Genomic DNA, 25,577 nt, shown 5'->3' with positions numbered 1-25,577 from the left:
TTTAATTTCAGCAGGTTCTCTGACAAAACTTTTCTGGATGGGAAGCCAATATCTCAATTACAATCATCCTCTGGCCCCAATAAGTAAAATATTTCCAAAGAATCTAAGAAAAAAAAATTCTTCTTAAAAGCATATAAATTTATTGTTTTTTCTAAGCAGAAAACTACTCTGGAAAATTTTTGTTGAATATTCAATTGTAAGCTGTTAAATATCCAGACATAATTCTGCTTATAAATCAACAAACATAAGGAAAGATGCCATACTTACCAATTCTTCACAGTGAGTATGTTTTAAGCGCTTAGCTATATCAAGGGGTGTCTCTCCTGATTCATTAGCTGCGTTGATATATCAAGAAAAGAAAGACAGGATGATAGGAGTCATTTTTACTGTCCACTGCTAAAGACAAGATATACCTGCAAGCACATAGTGAAGTGCTATACCAACACAATCTAGAATTCATCTCCTTCCTTTGTATGTAGGTCCAACTAATAGCAGCCCAGTGAACATGATAAGCAGTAGCATGTAGATATGTCACATATATAGACTGATGGCCACGAAAGGGCAAGATGTCAGTCGAAAACCTCAGTGCTAACACAGATTTGTTTAAAAACAAGTGCAATGCATAAATCAATTTAAACTTGAAATAGACACTGAATATTGATTTTTTCAAACAACAATTATTATTCACAGAATTGTTACACAGTTGAGGAGAAAAAGCATGTGTTCCACCCTCACATTTTTCTTATTTGCAGCAGTGACAAATATGAAATTGAAGTACACATTACCCTTTTACCTATTTCAATGGAAGCTTTCCCTCTCAGCAGCAATTTGAGGCACTCAACATTGTCGGTCAGACAGCAGTAGTGCAGGGCTGTACTACCTTTACACGTCTGCTTGTCTAGATTGCCACTATTGGAGTATGAGAAAGAAGAGGAAAGCTGATTAAAATCAGTTTCCTATCAATAAGCCTTTATAATTACATGATTTTTAAATAATAAAATTACATCTGCAAATATCAAAATTCATTTGAAATATTGCTTGACAGAAAAGCAGCATCAATAACACTTTAATATTTGCAACATACTCACCTGTTCTGCACTAAAAAGTCAACTATATGGAGGGACGTTCTATCAACTGATCTAACAGCGAGGTGAAGTGCTGTTTCATCTTGCTCCTAGGAATAACATAAGCATAGAGAACAGCATTTCAAATCTTATCTCCATTAGAAAACAAAGTCCTTTTTAATTATAAGAGCATACTGCACTTTTAAATAACCTTTTTAATAAAAATTGCCACACTTACATGCCCATTGGCCAGTGGGATTTTTTCTGTGAGATCCACACCGTCAGCATACACTTGAACTAATCCAAGAATGTCTCTTGATTTGACAGCTTCACAAAGAGCATGCAATTTAGCTGCATTGTCAGCATGCTTTTTTCTTGCATATTTTCTCTCAATATACTTGGCAGTAATATAATCTTTTCTTGCATTCCTGAAATTGAATACAGTTTACTGTTGTATTTTTTTACTTGGAACTTCCATAGATCCATGCAAGTCATTTGAAATAACATCTGAGAAAGCCTGTATTTCTCGTTACTATTCTTAAAATATTCATCTAAGATATGGCACCTCATATTTCCAGGATCAAATGAAACTACAGAAGATTTAAATAGCCAATATCAAACCCACAAGTTTTCCCCTCTGAATCAAAGCTTCATAAACCTGTTTTGCTAGCAATAGTCTTTCAGGTTGATGTTTTCCTGATCTGTATTCCTACATGTGCTGAAAAGGAATGGAAGGCATGGGATACAAAGGTCTGTCTCATACCTCTGGTCAGGCTATCTAGGCCTTCGATCTATGTTCACCACAGTGAGTATGATCTGTAAAGCAACTGTTCACCACAGCCATAACAGATGGGGAGAATGTAGTGGAGTTTTTAGTTTCATCTCCAAACTGAGGTGAAAACTACCATTTAGGATATCTGAATCAGTAAATGAATTACCACTTATGCTGTTAATACATTACTAACAAATGATGATTCTTCTTCCCATCACAGTAAGACAAGATCTGGCATGACTCTCATAAGCATAACTCCTTATCAGCCCTACGGATGAACATAGTATTGCTGAGAAGGTGTTAGACAAAGCCAAAATTTATCATCTATAATACTGCAATAGTGGGCAAAAAGAAAAGAAAATCCTATGAATAATACAGTGAATCAATGGATATCTTTTGCTCCTAAAGAAGAGAATGGTGTTCCTTCTTTATTTTAAAAAGTGTCTCTTTTCAGGTGCATTTTTTCAAGTATTCCATGCTACTGATCTAGCATTCAGTGAGAGTAATTTTAATTATTAATAGCTATTTTTTCTAAATTATTGATAGAAGTAGTCAAAATTATTTTAACGGTAGCATTTTACACTGGCTATGTCAGAATGGTGGAAGTCTGAATAACATAAAATCAGCATTATCCAAAGCCAGCTCTTCTGGGTTTGGTTCTGCATTGTTTACCAGCTCTCCCATACAGCCAAGCTGGCAGCCGTCCTTGCTGTGTCTCTGCCATTACAGTTCAGTGTTTTCAAGGAATTCAGTTAAATGTTCTCTCTTTATTCCGTACAGTTATGGACTGAAGTCCTAGGCAGTGTCTATACAAAACAGGTGTTTAGTACCTGTCACGTAAAATGCTTACTTTGTTCTCATTTCTATTTTGTGCCTAAAAAGTACAGAATAAATAGTTTTGGTTTAAAGTCAGATCTTTGTGCCCTTGCGTGTCTTCAGAATTCCTCAACGGGTAATCTCTAATTTCTTCCTGTTCCACAATTCATGACTTACAGTGTTGGTAATAGAATTCTATTACGGAAGTTACAAGCAGATAAAATTCAATAAAACAGATATGCAAAGCATCAAGAAAAAAAATAAAAGCCTACTCCACAATTAGAAGTTTAAGATATCACACATCTTCCATGGTGTGCTGGCACAAAGCACAATGGAACAAGTCATTAGCAATGCCAAATAACATGCCTGCCTTTTTTCCACTAAGTAGCTCTTTACTTACATATCACTGCTTGGGTTAGGTTTGACCATCTCATCAACTGGCAGACAGCATTCCATAATTTCATTAAAACTAGCATTCCCAATATTCTTTGCAAGCTGGTAAAAAACAAAACCAAACATCCACAATTCACGTAAGATATATGTTCAGTCACTGGTCATGCACATACTAGTGGGAGGACAAGGGAGAATGGGAGCCAGGACTTACAGTTTCTCATCTCATTTCTGCTACTATATCAGTGATCAAGAACCAAGTATGGTAACTTATTGGACAACAGTTTTCAACTGGGATTTAACAGACAAACAAACTGAAAGAACAGCTGATAGTGGTGACCTCTCTGTGTATCAAAACCAAATATATATATATTTTTCCCTTTGATGATAAATTATTCAGCATCTTTACAATTTTAATGAGCTAAGTATTTGCAGGCTCCTTCAATTTTTAATCTTAGAGGCATATTTATATTTATACGTCAAACAGCTTAAGAGCAACCACGAGTAAAAAGACTCGCAAATAAAAAATATGAAGCCTTTGTTCTAAGATCAGGCAAAGTATACAGAAAGACAACATATTCCACGAGGTTCCTTTAATCTTGAGAACTAAGCCTTCCTAAATTATGCTACCAGAGATGATTTTCAAGATTGGAACTACATATAAAGAGACAAAAACACACTTGGGTTGGAAGTATTTTTAGTGTTACCTAAGTCAGTAAAAGCAATTTAATTACCAAAAGTTCAGAGGTCCCAAGCACATCTAATGTAAGTGATTGCATTCTGGAATAGTGAACACCAAGTTCTCTATGGATTCCTGAGCATTCAATGCAAGTTAGAATTCCCAAATTTGTTGAAAGCCAGGTAGGATCTGAAACAAAAAGTACACACAGGATTAAAATTACTTATGGGGATGAGTTCATTCTAGAAAATATAATATACAGTAATGACATTCTGGAAAAAATAAGATAATCATACATAAATTATCAGATTCCAGTATTTATGCTTTTTCATTTTCTCTACTGGGAATCATAAGCCAGGATTTTTTTATGGTGCAAGCAGTGAAAACACATTTTTTACATTTTTGTGTTTGTAAAGAAAGCTGCTGAAATAGTCTAGCTTGTCATTTTCCATGCTGCTTTCAGTAATTACAATTCTTCAAACACCATTCTTTTACAACACACCAATATAATGGCAGTGCATTCTCAAACAGGTTGCTTCAGGTGCAATGGAAACTAAAATGCCAACACCCGGAGTTCTTATTTCAAATAAGTTTTAGACTATGTGAAGCAGCACTGATTAAGAAGCATACATACAGTACCACACTACAATGCACTGTCACTCAACTATTTCAAAGACAGAGACTCATCATTCATTACCCTTCCTTGCCCTTTTTCCTGCTATTTTGCATTCTTGCTAAAACATCCTATTATTTTCCAGTTAAGGAAATAACTTCTGGAGAATGAGGCTGCTTGCAATTAATTTATTTGATAATGGTGTGATAGCAGATATTCAGAATTGTCTTTAAAGACAGCAGGATTGACACTTCTCACAATTCTACACAGTATCTATTGGTGGAAGTTATTGATCTATAAACATGCAGACCGGTTCAGAACTGATGTTTTCAGGTAAAGTGTCAGATCAAAAAGCCTAAGTCCTGCAGTGCCTCTCTAACATAAAATAGCACAGGAAACAGCAGGAATTTAAAAAGCATAAAAGCAAAAAATCATAGATCAACAGAAGTGAATACTGCAAACCACAGTCAGCAAGTGTGTACTCTTCCAAATAAATACAGTCTTAGACCAATCTCCCAGCTCACTTTCAAACAAAAAAAAGGGGAAAATGATTCAAGTATCTTACTGCTCTCCAGATTTGCCCAAATCTTATATAAGGTGTGAGCTAATAAAGTAAGTTCCATTGATTTTTAACAGCAATAGGTACAATTAACAAAACACATCGGATAAAAGCTACCTTTCCATTTTCCCCCACTTAAAATATGCATATAACACATCACTCTTACCAAAACAGTGTAATTAAATTATTAGCATATTCTACTCCATGTATAATCTTTGCAAGATAAGCAGTAGAAGTGAAAGCGTCAGATATCACTCTCTCCCATGATACACAGCAGTTTTACCAATTAGAAACATGCTTAACTGCATCACCTTGTGCTCCACAGTCACAACACACATCATTTCCAGTCATCCTTTGGACTTCAGATATAATCTCTTTTGTCAGTTCCTGGACAATATTATTTTCTCCTGTGTTATCATCTCCTTTGAATGCATTATTTAAAGCTTCCTCCTTGCTGTTTTGTAGAACAGATGTCCATCTAAAATGGCAGGAATATTTTGCTATTAAATGTTTCAGCACTTCTAAAGTTCAAGGTAATGTCTCAGTTGGACACAAACATCAGAAATAAAATTAGAGGAGTAACTCACATTTGACATTCCTGTTCATCTTCTGCTTGGAAGTGGTATGTCCTGTCATCTGCATAACAAATATTTCACATACTCATTACAAAACTGTTTTTGCAGAAAACTCTCAGAAAAATCTAAAACTTATTATGCTTGACTCTCGTCTCATCCCTGGAGTGCTGACAGGCAAAAAGTCTATTTATCACGTTTCACTCATACTGGGTAGAGTTAGTTCATCTGTGTTTACATGTGAGGATTTGTTCCTCTTTAAACAGAAACCTGTCTTCAGTGCAGTGCTTTTCCTACACAAGCAGCTGGGGAATGTTTCCATATTCTAGATATAACCTAAATAATCTTAAGTCTGAAGTTTTGCTGGGTGCAAGGAGGAGTGTGTTGAGGATACAGACTCCATACTTGAGTTCATCAATGTATGTAATTTCAAAGTTCCAAATAATCAACAACGGCAAACCAAACTTGTCAGAAACAAAGATACAATTCAAGATAAGATACAATCAAGATAAGCTCTAAGCTTTTTCAAGTCAGCAATACAAAAATTTACTACTTACAATACAATAATTTACTATTTACTACTACTTTTATAGTTTTAAGGATTGGTATCACTATTTACTATAGTGATATATTACTAATTAAATAAAAATGCATTTTACATTTTAAGAAAGAAATGATGACATAGTTCAGTGAAGTGGTTGGCTTTAAAATTAGAATAGTTGATGAGGTAGCACTAGTGACAGAAAGATTATTTTACAATGAAAATTCCTAAGGTTCAAAAAATGTGGGGGGGAGCGTGGTTGGTAAGGGGCACAAAATGATATGGAATGAAGGAATAAGCAGAGCTCTAAAATCAAGCAGTTTCCCAAAGACACAGGTGCAGTTAACTTGCATTACACTACAAGGGTGAAATGGTAAACTGTCCGAGGAAGGGCACTTTATAAAGCCCTTCCTTTATTGTAATCTATTATAGCATTCTTTAGCATTTTATTTTAGCATTGAAACATCTTCAGAAATGATGCAAAATCCTTTAGTATTAACTGCAAGTAAAAAAAACCTAAACAACAAACCTACGTGATATGAGGTCAAAACATTTTTTCTCCTCTGGGTTTGTTTTCACTTGGCAGGTTAACAGATTGAGCTTTGCTGGAGGTCGGTTAGCCTATTTGAAGATAAAACAAGACAGTTTTAGTATATTGATACTGACTGAGCCCTCCAGTCCAAAAACATGGGATACTATCCAATGAGCCAGGAAGACTTCACAAATGACTGCTGCTTCAGTTTTTAAGGTACCCAAGGTATTCAAAACATAAGGTTTTGAATTATGTTTTCTCTTGAATAATGGGTTTGTAAATCACATTTTCTTACATTTGGCCACTTAGTTCACTGATAACTGGATAAACACTAACATTTTGTAAGAGGGGAGGGGCAAATATTGTTTTAATTATCCTTTGACAGTCCTTTGATCACCTAACCAGTATCACTTATCTCAAACCATAAGGTATAACAAAGAGATGGATTCATTTTAAGTTAGTTTAAGCTTCTAAAATTTAGACATTTAGTTTTAAAAAGATAATCTACATTTTCAATAACCAATGAAGAAAGACTCTCAGCAGATGATGGTTCATTGCACCCAGTCTTCCACACTGAAGGAAACTAAGAAGTCTGCACACAAAAGTTTTGCAAGAAACATGTGCAAAACTAAGCTCAGACAGTTCATTATCAAAAAAATGTAATTAAACAGTATATTATACTCTATATATACTTTATATAAGTATACAAGTACAAGCGTATATAAGCATATATACTCTGATATCTACTTTCTAGTCAAGTTCCTCTCGCATGTTTAAGTTCCTTATTCGTAAGGAGTCACAATGTTTTATTACATGCAAAATGAATAAGTTTAAATATACTTAGTTGCCATAGCACTAAGGTTTCCAGTGTATACATTTCTAATGTACTTAATGTCCAGTACCAAAACCGTAACAAAATTCTTTGATAGTAGAATTCTCATAGTCCTCTATTTGCAGAACACGAGCAAATACCATTTACGCTCCTGAAACTCAAACTGTCTTTGAGGAATCTTTGAGGGCAAGTTTTTTTTATTGAGTGGTGAGGTGCTGGAACAGGCTGCTCAGAGAGGTTATGGATGCTCCATCCCTGAAGGTGTTCAAGGCCAGGTTGGATGGGGCAGTGGGCAATCTGATCTAGTACTTGATCTAGCAACTAGCAGCCCTGCCTGTGGCAGGATGGTTAGAGCTTGATGATCTTTGGGGTCCTTTCCAGCCCAAACCATTCTATGATTCCATCAATCTTCAAGTTTCTACCTTCGTGCTTCTTGATCCTGAAGCCATTCATGAATTCCTGTTTATATTGTTGAACTGGCCTCTATTATTGCTTATTCATCTATGTATGTTAAATTGCAGTCAGGTAGACGTCAAAAAACATTCCTGTTGCTAAAAATTATACTAAGGAGCAGTGTCTATTTTTCAGCCAATCTTTATATTGCACATTGCTATGTGAATGCTCATTTCTTTGATGTTTTAAGATGCCTAAGAATCTAGGTCCTGCACATACACTGAAACAAATGTGTTCAGCATTATAGCTAGGTTAGAAGAAATCATACTCTTCCCATCCATAACAGCAGACCACTTGACAGGCAAATTTAGGTGAGAACACAGCATCTGGAACTGCCTGAAGATAGCTGTTGTAGAAACTAAACCAAAAAAAAAAAAAAGGAAGATAGAAGACCAAAGAGGAGAAGCCCATGAAGAAAATACAACCTTTAAAGGAAAGGTATGTACACATTTCTATTTAATGAAGTAAACAAAACTGACTACTGAATTTCTGAGAAATGGTTCATTTTGATGAACAGCTGGGAAGAGACATCATATTTTAAGACCAACAGATATCAGCCCCGAGGATGCTTGGAAATCCACATTGTTGCTACAAAAATCTCAGAAATTACTCACAGTAGACCAGAAAATCCTTAATAGAAATTGTCACTACCCATTTCAATGTCTATGACATACATATAGATTTTTACTTCCTTATTTATTTATTTTGCACAGAGCTGCTACCAACGCATATGGAGAAACATAGCAAATAAGGAAAAACAGAAGTGATTTTAAAATGAGAAGATTCTCTTCTAATTTTTTTTATCAAAAGAAGATCAAAACCACACTTGTGAAACCTACACAGCTAAACCCACATTTAAGTATCTAATTTAAGTTACTGACTTTCAGCTACAGCCGCACAGATTTCAGTGGGAACTTAATTCTAAATGCATATAACCATCTGGTAGACAACTCATAAGAAGAATTAGTGTCTTGGTAGAACTCAGTAAATGTACATAAAAGTTTTAACATTCTACTCTACAAGTGGATTTTGTAGCCTCTGCTATCTCTAAAGCTGCCCCAAGTCAGCACCTGCTGTTGCCATTATAGCACATTCAATGACAAGTCCACTGACAGGACATAGAGACATTAGTATAGAAACACTGACAGATTTTACCCTAACAAGGACACACTCAAACAGAGTGGACAATTCTAAAGTCAGAGCAGTGACTCTTTTGCACTCCCTAGCTCCTGGTTGTCAATTCAAAAAGCAGCAGCTTGTGGTTAGATGCACAAATGAGGGATTGATTCATTTTTGCTGCCAGGGTCAACTTGCAGTCATAGCAACAGGCATAACAAGATAAATAGCGGAAGGGTTCATAAGAGGATCAAGAAACAGGACTGTTTATTGGACAAAGAATGGGAAACACTGAGTTGATTTTTGCCCTAAGAAACTTAAGTTTCAAGAAAGCAAGCTAAATAGAGAAAGGAAAGGGAAAATAGCTAAGTTCAAAGCCAAGTGTAAAAGTTAGGAAGTAGGAAAGCATGAAGTTTAAAGCTTTAAGTATTAAAAGTTACCATGCTGTAAATATTGGTAGCAAAGAAAGAGAAGCTTCTAACATGTACTCTTTCATCTTTCTGGCAGACTTTGGCTTCAAAGTTACTTTTCTCCAGTAGTTATTCTCCAGAAAAGTTACCTTCATAACAGATTATCATACAGCAGCAAACATGAGGGAGAGGAGAGATTCAACATTCTTTCAGGTTGTCTTAAACATAAAAGTTGTTTTACCCCTAAGTAGAAGACAGCTAACACCCAGCCCTATCTTTTCCACATACTGAATTTAAAATATAATTTTTAGGTAGTCTGGTTTTTAAGAATAAAATCAGTCCTTAAAAACAAAACATTTTTTTCCATTAGCAGTCATTAGCATTAAAACAGTTGTATTTTTAGATACTGTGTATGTCTTGTTATATTTCTGAAACACTGACTTAAAAAATGTATCCATCATATTCAAAACATTGCATCAGGAATGCAGCTAACTCCAGATTATAAATATAGACCAGCATATTTGTCTTTTTGTATTAGCAACCATGTACATAAAATACTGTAAACAAATACTTACTGTACCATGGGAAATTGTAAGAAAACCGTTTTTAACTGAGCACTTCCTTTTCTGCCACACTTTTCTGATTCTGGTTTAAAGAGGGGGGAGAAAAAAAATGACTCAATTTTTAATACATGATTACATTACTTTGGTCTGAAGATGTATTTTTCCCCAGTAGAATCCAGCAATACTTACCCATCACTTTTCTTGTACAGACTCCCATTTCGTTCAGTGCCATGTTCCTTGTTTCCCTGAGGCTGATGTAAACTGTAAGCTGTACTCTGACGAATCTGAGAATCCTGAAATATAAAGAATAGCAATTTGTATTCCATTCCACATTTTCAACCAAAATATCCATCTTTAAGTAACGAGCTTCAGAGCCTTCCCTTCTGCTCTAATCCGACAGGCCAAACTAAACACATACTTCCTCCAACAAGGAAAAGAAGACAATTTCTTTTTCAGAAGACACAGAAGACACTTTGAAAGGTACGAGTAATGACTCCTAAAATCCCTTCACTTTTACTTAGCTTTGTTACTGCCTTTATTTATGTTTTTAACCAGAGCAATTGGCTTTCTAATTCATGCAAACCCTGCAGTTCATAAACGCTAAATATCATTATTACCTGCAATTCCTAGTGTGCTCTTTTATTGTAAAAAATAAAAACACATAAATAAATTTGAGGTGGTTTTTCTTGTGGGAATTGAGTCAAGTTATTCTCTATGAAAAGCAAGAGAGACTCACTAGAAACATAGCTCAGGAGGCATACAGGAATTAGTAGGTAAAATCATAAAGCTTTTTTTCTGTAAGATTAATCTAAACCAAACCGAAACATCTTGAATGCAGTAGAATGCTGTGATAGGAAGGAATAAACTGAACTATTCCAACTGCTCTCAAAACTACCCTGAGAAAGGACCCACCTGCTGCAAGAGTCCAGTTCCTTAAAAAAAGGAAACAAGAACCTTGTAATGAAAAATTAGATGTGTCTTGCTGTATTAGCAGCAGCATGATGCCATGGACTTTTTAATGCACATGCCAACAGTGACTAGGATTTACAATATTTATTGTTTTCTTCTCTATTTTTGCTATACTGATGTAAGACACCTTGATTATATACAGCATATAATACCAGTACAGCAAGAAAAATAAAACAATCAGAAAGAAAGCAGCTCACTTTAATGACTATCTGAACTAACATAAACAAAACCTCAGGCGCTAGTAAGAAATAAACTCACAAACTTGATAAAAATCCTCTTTTGTAAAAAAGATGAGTTTGTATGTCTAAGATACATGAGGAGTATGGTCACAAGATACATTAGTTTGGGTTTCCAGAGTGTACACACGATAAAATCTACAGTAATCTAAGAAGCATGCATTTAAAACATTATTTCTCTCTAATTACCATTAACTTCACAGACTTCCTTAGCATAAGAGCTATCTCCGGATATAAGTAGTGGAAAAAAACCCAACTAAAACTAAGAACAAGTTCCTTCTCAACAGTAATGGCAACACAGGTCAGAAACACGGCAGGGACAGAGCCCCCACCTACCAGCCCCTTTCAGCGTGCTTACAGCCTAACTCTACAGCTCCTGACTGCAGGATGCCAGCTCAGCCTGAATGCAGTCCTGGAGGTCAGTGGTGCTGAGAACCACGGGCTGAGCTGAAGGCAGCAGAGTCCTGGTGCTCCTCATTGGCAGAAGCAGCCTGTGCCCATGTCCCCGTCTCACGGCTTGTGCTGTAGGAAGCTGTATCAGGTAGCAACGACATGCATATGAGGTTTGAAAGGTACTGCAAAGCCACCACTTAAAGTGACCATGCCAGACAAAGCATCCCTTCAGATTTAAGTCAGTATGTTTATCATTCTTCCTCAGTCTGTTTATACAGAATTATTTGGTTTTGCACTCCAGCTGCCAAACATGAAAACATTTGAAAAGAATTCTCATCACTGATTAAGAAGCACTGCATACGTACATTTACTGACTTCTGAAGAAAATCTGACGCTGCCTATTATGTGCTACCAATGCCTTAATCTCTGCCTCCCATTGCTGTGTTGCTTCAGTAAAAGAACTCCATTCCCAAGCAGATTAGAAGCCTTACAGGAAATTAATTTCAGTTCTCACATCCTCAATTACACAGAGATTTCAGATGACCTCCAACACCTGCCCTGAGTAGAATTCCCATTACTTAAGATCACGCTGCTCCTTTTTGTGGAACATTTGCTGCATTTCAACTACCTCCCTTCAGCTGTTGTTTACCCTCAGTTGCTATGTTTGGCCAAACTGGCAAGCCAATGATACAAGCTTCCTGCCTTATTTCAACTAGAGAGGAAGCTGCTGTAGATGACGTGTATTTCCACACATTCATTTCTATGAACAGGATCTTTAAAAATTCAGTGTTATTTCATGACAGGGGGTTAAGGACAAGAGTAGAAGATTTTCAATTTTAAATCCCTGGTTCAGGCAGTGACCAAATTGGTGTGCTATGTGATTTCCAGATGTTGGCTTTCCACAGCCTCTGGACAAGCAAGTTCACGATTTTGGTCTAGCTTCTGAAAGACATTATGCCATACGACTAATCTCCATCACAATTAACATCCTTCCGGGCAATGTCAGCATCCCTTTCCCATGTGTGGGCTCCCCAAAGGATCATCCTTTTCTTTTTTTCCTGATTTGTATATTCCATGTAACAGGAGAACAAATCACAGACAGCAGACCAAATAGCCTCATCGGAGAAGCAGAAGCAATGCACATGACCTACGAGAGGAAACAGAGCTCTGCAGGTTGCAGGACATTAGAACTAGAGTAGAGTATTGCTGCTTTAAATCTCTCTTGAATGTACTAAGACCAGGACAGATAGAAATACACAAGGCAAAGTAGCTGAACTTTGTTCACTTTACCAGCTTTGAAAGGTGGCTAAGTGTACAAAAAAAAAAAGGTGAGTCATTTCACTGCAGCATGTTTATAGTGAATCACTTCTCTGACCACAAACAGGTTCAAAATGATTTCTTTCAAAATCTTACAAAGATTTCTAAATAAAGCTTAATAACAGAACGAAAAATTAGATGAATGTGACAACAGTACTCTGTAAGGATGGTCTCTGACTACCGGGCCGCCATCTGGAGTACTGCATCCAGTTCTGGGGCTCCCCCATACACAAAAGATGTGGAGCTGTTGGAGAGGGTTCAAAGGAGGGCTGGAGCACCTCTCCTATGAAGAGGGGCTGAAGGAGCTGGGCTTATTCAGCCTGGAGAAGAGAAGGCTGCGGGGAGACCTCACTGCAGCCTTCCAGTATTTAAAAGGGGATTATAAACAGGAGGGGAATCAAATTTTTACAAGTGTAGACAGTGATAGGACAAGGGGGAATGGTTTTAAGCTCGAGGAGGAAAGGTTTAGATTGGATGTCAGGAGGAAGTTCTTTACAGAGTGGTGAGGTGCTGGGACGGGCTCAGAGAAGCTTTGGATGCTCTGTCCCTGGAGGTGTTCAAGAACAGGATGGAGCCATGAGTAACTTGGTCTAGTACCAGATCTGGAGGTTGGTGGCTCTACCTATGGCAGGGGAGTTGGAACTTTATGATCCTTGAGGTCCTCTCAACCCAAGCCATTCTATGATTCTACTGGCAAGAGAGATGCTATAAATTAGCCCAACTATCTGAACGCAACAGAGCTTTCCAAAGAAGGTGCTTTAACTTTTATATAGAAAATTTTGGCAAGCTGTTTCACCGCTCCCATGTAGCATTCATTAGGACTGTCCATATCCCCCCTGTGCACAAAGCTGCCAGAAAGCCCTTACAGCTTTCCAAGAGGTTATCTTGCATTTGTGGCAGCATTCCCAGGAAGATTTTTCAGAGACCCATCACCACCTATCACAGCCCCACACAGTCTGCAGCAGATCTATCTGCCAGAACCTCCTGCAGGCAGCCTCTTCTATAGCAGTTATGAAAAATTTTAAGAAAAAGATTATTCCATTTTTCAGTTGGCTAAAGAGATTTCACATTCTACTAAAGAGGCAGAGGAAGCAGTAGAATATTTCAACACTGCCTTAAAGTTACCTTCAATGCTAACTGTTCGGAGTTATGCACTAGCAGAACAGGTCAATCCCATAGGCTGAGAGGGTCCAACAACCCAACTGTCTTGCTTTAGCTTAAGCTTGTAGGTAAGGCCTTAACAATCAAAGAGGATGCAGGAATGACAGAAGTGAAGGCAATACTACTCTAAGGTTGACCTGGATGCTTGTAGGAGCTCTAGAGTTTGGTAAAGTTAAAAAAAATAAAGACAAACAACATACAAGTAACCAAGATGGACACACAATGACCTCTTAAAAAAGAAGTTTCACTACAAATCAGACTTGAGAAAGTTCTGTGCAGGAGGAAACAATGTATTCAGAAGTAACAAAAACGGTTCACTATGAATATTCACACATTAGTTGTGTTTTGTTTTCTTAAGCAGAAGCATTCAGCATCATTCTATTGTTTCATACATTAAGGCCATTTTAATTAAGAATACATGTGTCTTTAATATCTTGCAAGAACATCAAATCAAGCAACTGGATTTAATTCCCAAAAGAAAGTGAATAGGAAATCACCAATTTGTCCTGCAGTAATTTTCTTTCCCAAGAACAATCTAACTTTTTTTTTCTTTTCCTTTTTCTTTTTTTGGTAATACAACAAAAAGAAGAGTAGAAAGAAAAGAACCACTCTTCCCATACCAACAGAAAAAAAGTTCAGAGGAAAAATCCAGTTTCTTGGAATCTGAATGGAAAGCATGCCAATGATTTTCATTAAGACATAGTAACACTTACTCTCCTAGACTTCGGTCACAAAATGTAAATGCATTTCAGGAAGGAAAAAGAAATCAGTTATAGTAAAGGAAATTACAGTGCAACAAGAATAATACCAGTGGATTGTACAGTAGATTACAGTAGGATTGTTTGGAACCTCACTAATTAATAAGTGTATTACTTTTCATGCTCTGAAGGTATTATCTAAATTTGCAGAATTAATATATAGCTATTATTGCACAAAGCACTTTTAACATGTCTGTTTTCAAGTGCAACAAAAACAGTTCAAGTGATAAACATATTTGTGGTGTGCTTACCACATCTTCCTTATACGTTAATATCATTGATAAACAGGTAAATGCAGTGGGTTGACATTCCGAGCAATCATGAAATCCGACTGCTTTTCTTATCTCTCTTGAACAAAGACCCAAACAGAATAGAAGGTATCATAAGGCATGCCAATATAGCAAAGATTCCTTAATGAGAGCAGGCAGCCAATGGCATATCCATCATGTCTGTTAGGATCACTGTCTTTCACTACACAGAGCCCAGATTTGAAAGTTTTTAGCAAATACATACCTCAGTGAACTCTAAATGGCAGGCAGGATCTAAGAAAGTGCAAACTGAACAGGACGTTGCACACAGTGGTAGTTACAAAAAACTTCATGTGACTATTAACAGCACCTCAAAGTGAAAAGCATTTAATGCCTCTCAATAAATCGTCTGGCTGCCACCTGTTACAGCTAGGAGCCACCACACACTTTGTGGAAAGATAAAAGCAAGACTCAGGCAACAGACGAAGGAAGTCTGAGGTCTACAGACTAAATTATTTCATTCTAACCCTTCTCAGAAAGACCATCTGAAAGGGGAGAACTTCATTCATCCCTTACTTGTGACCCAGCAGCAACACAAAGGAAGCTGGCTGGCTTTTATTTACATGAAGAGGAAGCACTAGCAATCTGAAACAGAAGTAGAACCAGTGTTTGGGATTAGATTATACAAAAGATGCTTGCTTCCACATCAGAGCTTGCCAAATAAAATTACTCCAGAATGCTTTAAATCTAACAGCAATCTCATCTGAAAATCAAAAAATACCTTTGAAAAATGGCATCTTGCAGCAGAACACTCAACTTCACTGTCATTTTTACAGATTGTAACGGAAGTGTTCTGGGATTTCTAATTGTACATCATCTTTATACATAATCTTTATATGGAATTCTTCATTGTGATAAGAGTATATTAACTGCCTGTCCTTGTTTTGCCAAAGTTCTTTTGTTCTCAATTTGCATAACATAGGTACTGCTGCTTGCAGTTAATTCAGAGACAGTGCATCAATTAAAATGTTTTGCAGTAGTAGTAGTAAAAATAAATTCTTTTGCATACATTACTCTTAAATATACTTTAAGTGAGAATCTTCTTTAAAAAAATAACTCTGTCAGAAACATTCGGTATCGGCATCAAAACAAAGATGAATAAACACAAGAAACTGGAAGTATGCATTGGGCACTGAAAGGTTAAATCACCTTATATGCTCACCTCTTTCTGATCAACCTGGAGTGCAGATTTTAAAATATCTCTGAGCTGCGTTAATTGTCTTCTTTCTTCATCCTGTGCTTGTTTTATCTTGAAAGAAGAAAAACACAGGGTAAAAATAACATTATTATTTTCTTGTCAACAGTACTTCCAAACTTGCTACTTAATTCATCCACTTTTCTGAGAAGTGTTCAGCAAGAATAAAAACATGAAGAGAAAAGACACCACAATCAGTTTATCTTCCTTTTTATCTCCAGAAAACTAGACAATGGCTAGGATGTTGTCAGGTTAAGATTTTGACATTGTCTCACTCTTGTTCTTGTTTCCTTGTGCTCAATTTGAAAACACATGTTGTTTTTCACTTAGTCGGTAAACATTGTAGAGTAAGGGCTGTTCCCCTAACATTTTTCATAGGGGGGTCTGGAACTGAAACTAAGGCTCCCAAACAAGATATTAAAACAAAACTCTACCCAAAAATCTACCCAAAACCTTAAAACACTATTAAGCCAGCCAACCAACCCGATCAAAAATGTTCGCAGTTCTACTCTAAAAAAAACTCAGTTTACAACACAAATGTGAAAGGTTGCTAACTCACCGTATAAAGGTCTGTTGAGAGTGTCTCAATTGAAGGCTTGAGACTTTCAACTGCTTTTAATCCATCCTGAAAGAAACTTGAAAATGAAAAACAAAAAGTAGACTTACTAAACTTCACTTTGTACTTTCTGTTTAAAAAGTTGCCCAAAGGAAAACATGTAAATTATTACGCAAAGCCACAAACTTGAAAACTTCAAACCTTTTTCTTTTTTGTGCATCTTTGATCAATTCACATCTTTATTCCCATCACAGCTTATGGTAAGATACAAAATCCTCAAGTAGATTCCCAACAGCCCCAATCCACTGTCGCGTAAGTTGTCCTTACTCTCACCTCAAACACAGACTCTCATCTCATTTTTCTGAAGACCCAGAACAGGATTTATTGTAGGGCAGCAAAAGCTCAAGCAGGTGTAACATAACTGCAACTTCTTGGAGCCCAATGTTTTCACACCTGCTGCCATTCTCCCACTAAAGAAAAGCCTGTTTCCCAAGCATTACTTATTATTATTCATTTACTATATATTTACTATATATTACTTATTACTATATTCAAATTGAATGTGCTGAATCATACTTCATCATATGTACTGGTGTATTTGCTCAGTAATATTCTGCATGTCAACATTCCAGTTGTTTAAAAGATTTTAAAAGTAAACTCAAACGAACCACAGGTATACAAATATTTGATTAAAAAATTGCTGCCACATTAGCAGTGGAAGGATTTTCACTCTGGGATGCAGACATGAAAGTGACGACGCAACACAGCATTGGTGTTGTGGAAATTGTATTAAATGGACAGAGGAGATGAGTGACAAAGTACAAGTGAAATAGAATTTAAAGCAACACAGCAGTACAGGGGGCAAAAAAGCTCCACTAATTCAGATTGGTATTTTAAGATAAAAATTTACTGATTTGAACAGGCAGACAGAAGCTCTTTCAAGTTTAAGGCTATGGCTTTCTTGCCATATTACTGGTCTGTAATACTACCATAAAAAAGGAGATCATTCTAATGAGAGCTTTGTGTTTTATTACTGAGTCCTTCAATTAATTAGAAAGAAGAGTGATTCTTTCAATACTGTTTTATCATGCTGCTTATGCAATTTATTTTCCTTGAGCACAGATTTAATTTAGATCATTGCTACATACACTGAAAAAATAATCCAAATCAAACGTGTCAAAACCAACAAACCACTAACTAATGGGGCACAATAATAGCTCTATTTCAGGACTAGTTCTTGAAATATGCCAAATTATTCTGTGGCCTTCCTTTGGAAAAATCAATTACATACTGTGGTACTAAAACTCACCAAATCCTTTGGAATATAATAACAAACACAAGTGCTAAACTATTTGACAAAAGCAATTTGTCAAAAGATTTCATCAAGACCAGTCGATTCCTAGATTTATTTGTTTAAAAACTCAGAAAAGTATTCTGTCCAAATGTAATAAAAAAATTGCTCCAGTATATAGTGTAGGTAGAACACTTAAAACATACTTGCATTGAGCATGAAAGTACTTGATCAGGTTCTGAAGCAAGTCCACTCCTTTTTTAATCTTGATTTCGTTGACTTTCAGCAGGTACTGTTAACACAGTAATACACACACAAAAAAATGATTACTGTCACAGTGGGTTTTTTTTGCATTTCATTTTCAGTTATGTTTCAGCAAGCTTTAACAGTTCCAGATTTGAGGCCTAAAAAAAAATATGCAAAACTGTGGCTTCAAGGGTTAATCACACAAAAACAATAGATGTTACTGCTACTTTTTGATATCCTGTGGGGATACTTAACTAGTATTAGTTCAAACTTATCACATCCTTCATGACTCCTAGTGGAAGCCTCTGTTAAAGAAAGCAGAAAACAGTTTGTGCAATGAATTAAGGAACCCATTCTGAAATCTAGCAGCCCAATAAGATCTCTCACTCTCACAGACTGTTAAATCCATTGCCAAATAGAAGTTGGAAAAAAAGCAGTTTACTGAAAAAGTGAGGGATTATTTTAACCAGTTTTTTTTTTTTTTTAAATCTGCCTTCTAATTTTATCATTTTCTCTACCAGCTCCTTGTACACATTAATAACAAAAACATAGTTTAGCATGAGATTTAAAACTGGTATTCAAGGCAACTGCTTTCAAACCTATGTTGGCATATTAACCAAAACAAAGTCCCTTTTTACTACTACTCCTTTTAGTCTCAGAGGTAACTAAGCATAATCTCTTTCTAAAAACCAGAAAAAAATACAGGATACAATTCCACTACTTCACAGTTAAGGTAATTTTAGAGATTTCACCCCACATTTTATTATCTCTACAATTGACTGAAATGAATCCCTCCTCTACTGTGACACGTGAAAACAAAAGCATCTGTTCCACGCTGTTTCTTGTGAATGACACAGATGGGCAATTAGTTGGCAAAATCCTTATATTTATTGAATATTAAAATTACTTTATCAGCTTTGAATACTTTAGTCCGACTCTGTACAGGTATATGAAGTTTTTCTAATAAATATCAGTTTGTGCAGTTACCAAAATTGGTATTAAAACTAGGCTGGTGAATAGGTAAAATGAGCTTTAGTCATTAATATTAGAAACAGAAGAAACATCCATGGTGTATTCTTTGACTTAGTGCATATTGAGAAGAAACAGCCTCGGCTCCCAGTGATGGAACCTTATGTGCCTTTAAATGAATCAAACCAAAAATATTTGCATCGGATTTAACATCACAAAGACCAAAATCACCAAGATTTCAAAGTAGCAGCATTCTGAACCATATTGAAAGACAACTGGATTGCATCCTTAGCTTTCTTTTTCCAGTACCAGCCCAACCGAGTGCTAAACTGGAGTCCTTCCTCACAAATCACTGCAACAGCTGGCAGTGTAGGAACAATGCAGAGAGTGATCTAGGGTTTAAAATAACTCAGAGTAAAGTAGGAGTGTAGAAGTATACCTATCATCATTTCTTAGTCTTTAACTGAGCTCTGCATTGCTTATTCTAAGATTTACTTATACAAGAAAGTAGAAAATTTGCTGCAAAGTTAGCACATCAGGATGGAAAAACAGACTTTAGCAAACTAAGTCAACAGTAACTTGTTACTGTTAACATCACATTTTCCCTGAAATACTTACACTTCTTAAAACATTCCTAAAAATTTTTTTTTGGTAGAACAAGATGAAATTCATGTTGAATCTTACCTCACACATCTGTAACTGGAAGAACCTTCTTTCTTTCTCCATCTCCTCTGCAATTTCAGCACCACTTATTTCTGTACGGATCATCCCATGCAGCTTAGCATGCTCTTTTTTCTCCTTCTCTATTTTTGTACTATAAGGCGAAGAATCATTCAGTGAAGTGAGAAATTCAAAGCCTCTCAGGAAATCTGATTATTCACAAAGTCTACTGACAGATGCAGAGCCAGTCTTGCAGCTTTGCATAGACTTACTTCCAGATGCCATTCATTTGAAATTTGACAATGACTAAAGATCTGCAGTGACAAGCAGTAGCTGAAAGCTAATTCAATCATCTGTTGAAATAATTTCCCAACATACTCTAAAGGAACATACTAAATTAGAGAAAGACATTAACTTCTTGCATTGAAGAAAAAAACAGCAACTAAATAGTCCTACAGTTTCAATTAAAATTCATGCTTAATCCCAGCTGACCAAACACTGGTTAATGGAGTTCAATTATGTCACCAGATTTATAGAGTCTTGCCTGTCATCAAGTCATCTTCTATATATACAGGGTTTCCTAAGCCAAAATCACATTTGCCATCTCTACTTCCTACTGAGCCAGCTGGCACTGGGAATGCCGGCCAGCCGGCTGTGTTGCAGACTTCAAAGTCTGCCAGACCAGCTGTCCTAATTCCCTAAAAGTTTCCACGGACGTTTTCCAAGAGCTCTGAATAAAAAAGGGTTCTCCTGGAGAATGTAAATGAAGAGCTGATGCCCGTCATGAAGGAGAACTCCCCTACATGCATTTGTATGTTCATTACTCTTCGTATTATTGCTAAAATCAGTGAACAATTCTATTACCCAGACAGACCAGCCTAATATGGAAAATGATACTAATAAAAGAAAATAGATGAGTGCTTGCTTTACGGAGAAAGTCTTTCAGTTTGTCACGTGCACAGCTCAGCAGCAGAAAACTCTGACAAGGGCTTCCTGAGGAAATGCTATACTGCTTTTGGACAGGAGGAAGCATTATACAGGAATCCAGGAAGCAGACGAGAGGTACGAACAACACAAACAGTCATACCTCCTCTTGGGCAGTCAAGTATCTCTCAGTTCTCTCTCTGAAGAGATGATGTGTCTCAAGTGCTCTCTTACCCTGATGTTAACATTGCCCAATATATTCTTACATAACAATATATTCAGCCTTTCTCAAGAATGAGAAATTATCTCCTCTTATGCCTCAAGCAGCAACGGAAAACTAGAATTAATCCCATTAATCTCATCCCATAACATTCCCAGAGGGAAACATATTCAATGACAATCCAAAAAGCCCCATTTCTCTCTCACTACTGGCATGCATAGCAGAGCCAATCCCCTGTAGTATTACAGCAGTCAGCACATCCAGCCAACACTGCGCTCCTTCTCAGCACATCAAGTTCTACAGGAAAGAGATGTTCTGAGGAAAGCTCCTCTCCTTTGAAATAAATATTCTGAGAGTCTTCATTTGCCTGAGGAAAAACATGATTCCAGAGTGTTCTATTTTCATCAAAGAAGTCTACTACTCTTACTGACCTACTCTCAAATATGCCATTTTGTAACCACAGCAAATGGAAACCAAACAAAAGAATTAACCGGACTCCAACTGTGAACAAGGACAACACACTACAGTAAGAGTCACAGAGAATGGTAAATATGCAGCTCCTTTCCAGCACACCAGGTTGAAAGTTTGCATGACATGATACTTCTAAAAAAGCCAAATCTCAGAGAAATGATTCAGGATAGTTTTAGTTCTCTTAGCTTCCATGCTCACTTAACCATTCATGAGGCCAATGAATTCAATGAAATGTGATCCAAATTCAATAACCATCAATTACCAGTAGTTTTGTTGTTTATACAGAAAAACACTTGAACAAAGAGTGACATAACCACTCCTAAAATTAGGAGTGTATTAATATGTCATAAGGTGTTGATAAATGCCAATTAAATCAAAAGATAACTAACTGCTTAAGAGTCAACCAATAAGCACTATATTACAGTATACATTGTGTTCAGAAACAGAATTCCTTTTAAACAATAGGCTAGATTTGGCTGGAAGAGTCTGCCTAGTCTTTAAAAGATAAGCATATTCTTACAAGCATATGGTGTTTAAATCAAACCTACAGCATATCAACATCTACCAACTAATTTGGAGAAACAAGGCATCCTTGAGGCCACTTGCTGGAGCTTCATGTGCATTTCTGTAGCAGCTAGAAATTTCCACTATGGAAATGGGAAGCTGGATCTGGAAACAAACTCAGAGGTCAGGCACCTGCTAAAAGGCAGCGCTTTGGAGGAAGAGACACTGTGGTTTCAACAACTTTCATGATGCTTTAGAACAACAAAAACAAGTACCAGGGGTACATTTATTTATGTTTGCATTCCCTTATTATTTATGCTTTCCATCTCCAATGACCTTTTCAGCTTTGTAATTCAGAATTTAACCTGTTGTTCTGCTACAGCAACACGCCATCTCCTTTCTGACTGGTGCTACAAGACACTTGGTTTCTAGGCAAACAAAGGAACCAGCAATGCAGTGTTGCATGCAAATCTTCTGGGTGTGAGGTTTAGTTGTGTTTCCTATCATAACCCAAAAGGTCAAGTCAGGGTCTGGCAGCACCAAATGTTCCTGTACTATGACATTAACTAAATCCTTCTGGAAAAGACAGTTTTACAATGTATCAACATGGGATTTCCAAATACTGAGGCACATTCCAGCTTTCCAGGCAGATCAAGGAAGCAAAATGAATAAAAAAAAAATACAGAAAGCTCTAGGAAAATCTTCTAGGATCAATAAAAGGCAAGCGTTTTTTAAAACTGCTGTTCTTGAAGCTCATGCAGTACATATTGCATATATAGACTTTGCTGACTTAAAGATTTAAATCTGAGCATCCTTCTGACCATTTGCAAGACAGCTGCACATGACTAATAGACAATGAGCTCAGACATGTGTAACAGACAACTACAGCTGAAATACAGGATGAAGGATTTTAACAAAAAAGTAGGTCAGATACAAAATAAATGGCCTCATCCACTCATATATCACTGTATGACTATTTGTAAAGTTCCACTTTGAGAAACAACTGTTTTTCAGTATAAACTTCAATTTCAATTCTACTCCAAATTATGATATAAAAAAGTGGGCTTTATTATTATTATTATGGAAGGACAGGACCTACTGCTCTTTAACATAAGCTGGCAGGATCTACGTCTTTCTTCCTCTCCGTCCCTGTACCTGTACAGCAGTAAACCAGGCTAAGTACGTAGGTGCAGAACACTGGCAACAGCACCTGAAAGGTGCTTTATGTACATGCTTTAAAAGAAAATAGGAGAAATGTATCAACAATTGATAGTCAAGTTAGAAATCTAGAAGTAATTTAACAACAACCTGCAAAATTTTCAGATATGATTTTTCAATATTGTTTAAAAATGAGTTAATGAGTTTTAAATGATAGAAACATCATTTAACTACATAGCTACGCTGACATCTTTACACAAGACTATAGTAAGAACTAGTTCAATCTCCTATTGACTTGGCTCAAAAACCATTCATTAATGATATCTACATGTGAGCGCCTGCATTTCTGCACAGCAATGTAACACACCTCAGATTACTGCCTTGATCTTATAATCCCATAAGCACATTCAAAGAACTTGTTTTATTCACTCAAGTGTGCATAACAGACTTCATGTCCAGCTTTTCAAAGCAGAATGGCAAAGGAGAAAAGGGAGTCATGCTTCCCAGAAAAGCCTGATGCTTTCAATGAGCTTTTATTTTTAATAGCATTAGCACAATGCTTACTAGTGAAGGACTTCTGAAGAGAATATATATTCACAGGCCTAAAAACAAAGTAACCTTTATTAAAAGAAAAAATTAACATTTTCTCTTTTCAGGACAGACAGGTTTGTGCCTGGGATACTGGGATACTGACAGTAATATGCAGCTAAAAAAGGGAGTAAATAATGTGCTTCAGGAAGTTTATCATTCTGACTCCTGTACAGAAGAGATACAATATCTGCCTCAAAATCTACCACAAGAGGACTGATCAAACCAAACAATGTGGGTGAAATCTGGCTCTCTGCCTTGGTGAATACAGTCTGTCTGCTGGAAGTATGAGCAGTTTTACGATGTGTACTCTCTGCCCATATGCTCCCTCAGTGTGTCTGCCATTAGTGTTTAAGTACACGGGGGAAAGCAACTGCCTCATAACAAGCAGAGCCCAGCCTGCACCAATTCCAGTCGGAGGAGCAGACGCACTCATCCCAGTGCAGTCCCAGAGCAGCAAGCAGCACTGTCCAGCTCTCAGAGGCTGAACAGAGATTAACTGAGGTCTTTTAGCTAGCTTAAAGCTTTAAAAACATTTAGAGATCTTTAGTGTTACAAATGAAGCATGCTAATGATGGATGGTTAAGTAAGATTAATTATTCCTCAATGTCAGCTAAGGATATTCCTAATTTTTTCTTACGGCTGGCTAGCATAAAGTTTTGGGTTACTTGCTCCTCTTACTCCCTTATTCAAGAACAGTTCCAAAATACAATACCAGCTGAGGCGATCCTGAGTCAAATGCTCTGAGAAGTGGGGTAACCACAATGGAAGAATCAATCAACAATAATCAACACTGACAGACGGTGACCTACGAGTTTAAGAACAGACCTCAACATTACCCTCCCCAACAAGACCAGATATATAAACAATTTTCGAACACAATTTCAGAGTCTGAAGAAGCAGCTTAGAAATTATTATGAAGAAAAAAGAAAAAAAGGTTTTTTTGAATTAATTTCTTCTCAAATACATCACATTTGGGCGTATTAACACTCAACATCATCAAAGATGTGAAAGTAAAAGATGAGATACGGAGGCAAACAGGTTGTTTTTATTAGGAAGAATCAGAAGAATTCTGTTTATTGAGTTGAAGAATTTTTTAAGAATCTCCTTACCTAGACAGAAATCGGGAGGAAGGTACTGCCACTTCTGAACACACTACAAAAATACAGCTTTGCTATTTGGTTTGTACTTGTGACTTCAAAACTCAGGTCAGTGATATGATTTTAAGCATAAGATAAACAGGGTTAGGCAGACAAAGCTGCGTAGAAACCTGGATGGTTTGTGAGTCCAAGAGGAGGAAAAAAAGAAAGGGGAATAAAAAAAAAGGAAAAAAAAAGATGCAACCTAAGTATCACAAGAAAAGACAGCTAGCTAAGCATAATCCTAGTACTGGCTTTAGGAACAGTCCAAACAAGGCACCATCTAAGGTAACACACTGAAAACACCGAGGAAACCTCTGTCAGTACTGCAGATTGAGGTTAGCAGAGACAATTCTGCATTTACCCAACGCTACAGATGACCAAAACACACAGATACAGAGAAGTTCAGATCCATTTGAGATGGCCACAGAATCAAAACAGTTATTTTCTCTAGAAACCTCTAAGGCACATATAATTGCAACCCCAGCAACTCAGAAAAACCGCACTGTTTTCGTATGTCCAAAATTTAGTGGATGACAAAGCTGGTCTCAACAAATTCAGGCTTAAATCAGTGTTCTCACCCCAGCTTGAAAATCACACCA

At 36.7% G+C, this 25,577-nt stretch overlaps 1 protein-coding gene across 9 annotated transcripts in view; it reads right to left on the bottom strand.

Moving 5' to 3' along the window:
• The window catches only part of ASAP2 (ArfGAP with SH3 domain, ankyrin repeat and PH domain 2), an 87,428-nt gene that overhangs the window by 17,945 nt on the left and 43,906 nt on the right, over nucleotides 1-25,577 (bottom strand). For 5 of the 9 annotated variants that reach the window (XM_046939500.1, XM_015276070.4, XM_015276071.4 and 2 more), the window contains 16 exons: nucleotides 19,996-20,125; nucleotides 18,303-18,388; nucleotides 16,809-16,884; nucleotides 16,217-16,303; nucleotides 14,702-14,710; nucleotides 10,102-10,205; nucleotides 9,925-9,994; nucleotides 6,540-6,627; nucleotides 5,481-5,529; nucleotides 5,205-5,371; nucleotides 3,777-3,910; nucleotides 3,053-3,147; nucleotides 1,303-1,492; nucleotides 1,089-1,174; nucleotides 794-909; nucleotides 268-335 (listed from right to left, as the gene is read on the bottom strand). In XM_046939500.1, coding sequence (XP_046795456.1) covers nucleotides 268-335; nucleotides 794-909; nucleotides 1,089-1,174; nucleotides 1,303-1,492; nucleotides 3,053-3,147; nucleotides 3,777-3,910; nucleotides 5,205-5,371; nucleotides 5,481-5,529; nucleotides 6,540-6,627; nucleotides 9,925-9,994; nucleotides 10,102-10,205; nucleotides 14,702-14,710; nucleotides 16,217-16,303; nucleotides 16,809-16,884; nucleotides 18,303-18,388; nucleotides 19,996-20,125 — 1,555 coding nt within the window. The remainder of the gene's footprint in view (nucleotides 1-267; nucleotides 336-793; nucleotides 910-1,088; nucleotides 1,175-1,302; nucleotides 1,493-3,052; nucleotides 3,148-3,776; nucleotides 3,911-5,204; nucleotides 5,372-5,480; nucleotides 5,530-6,539; nucleotides 6,628-9,924; nucleotides 9,995-10,101; nucleotides 10,206-14,701; nucleotides 14,711-16,216; nucleotides 16,304-16,808; nucleotides 16,885-18,302; nucleotides 18,389-19,995; nucleotides 20,126-25,577) is intronic. The other 4 variants (XM_015276072.4, XM_025149024.3, XM_015276075.4 and 1 more) reach the window with 1 other exon arrangement.

This window comes from Gallus gallus, chromosome 3, assembly GCF_016699485.2.
Source record: "Gallus gallus isolate bGalGal1 chromosome 3, bGalGal1.mat.broiler.GRCg7b, whole genome shotgun sequence".
In the NCBI taxonomy this organism is placed as follows: domain Eukaryota; kingdom Metazoa; phylum Chordata; class Aves; order Galliformes; family Phasianidae; genus Gallus; species Gallus gallus.
Note: the sequence above shows the minus strand (reverse complement) of the source record. Positions and strands in the feature narration are given on the sequence as shown.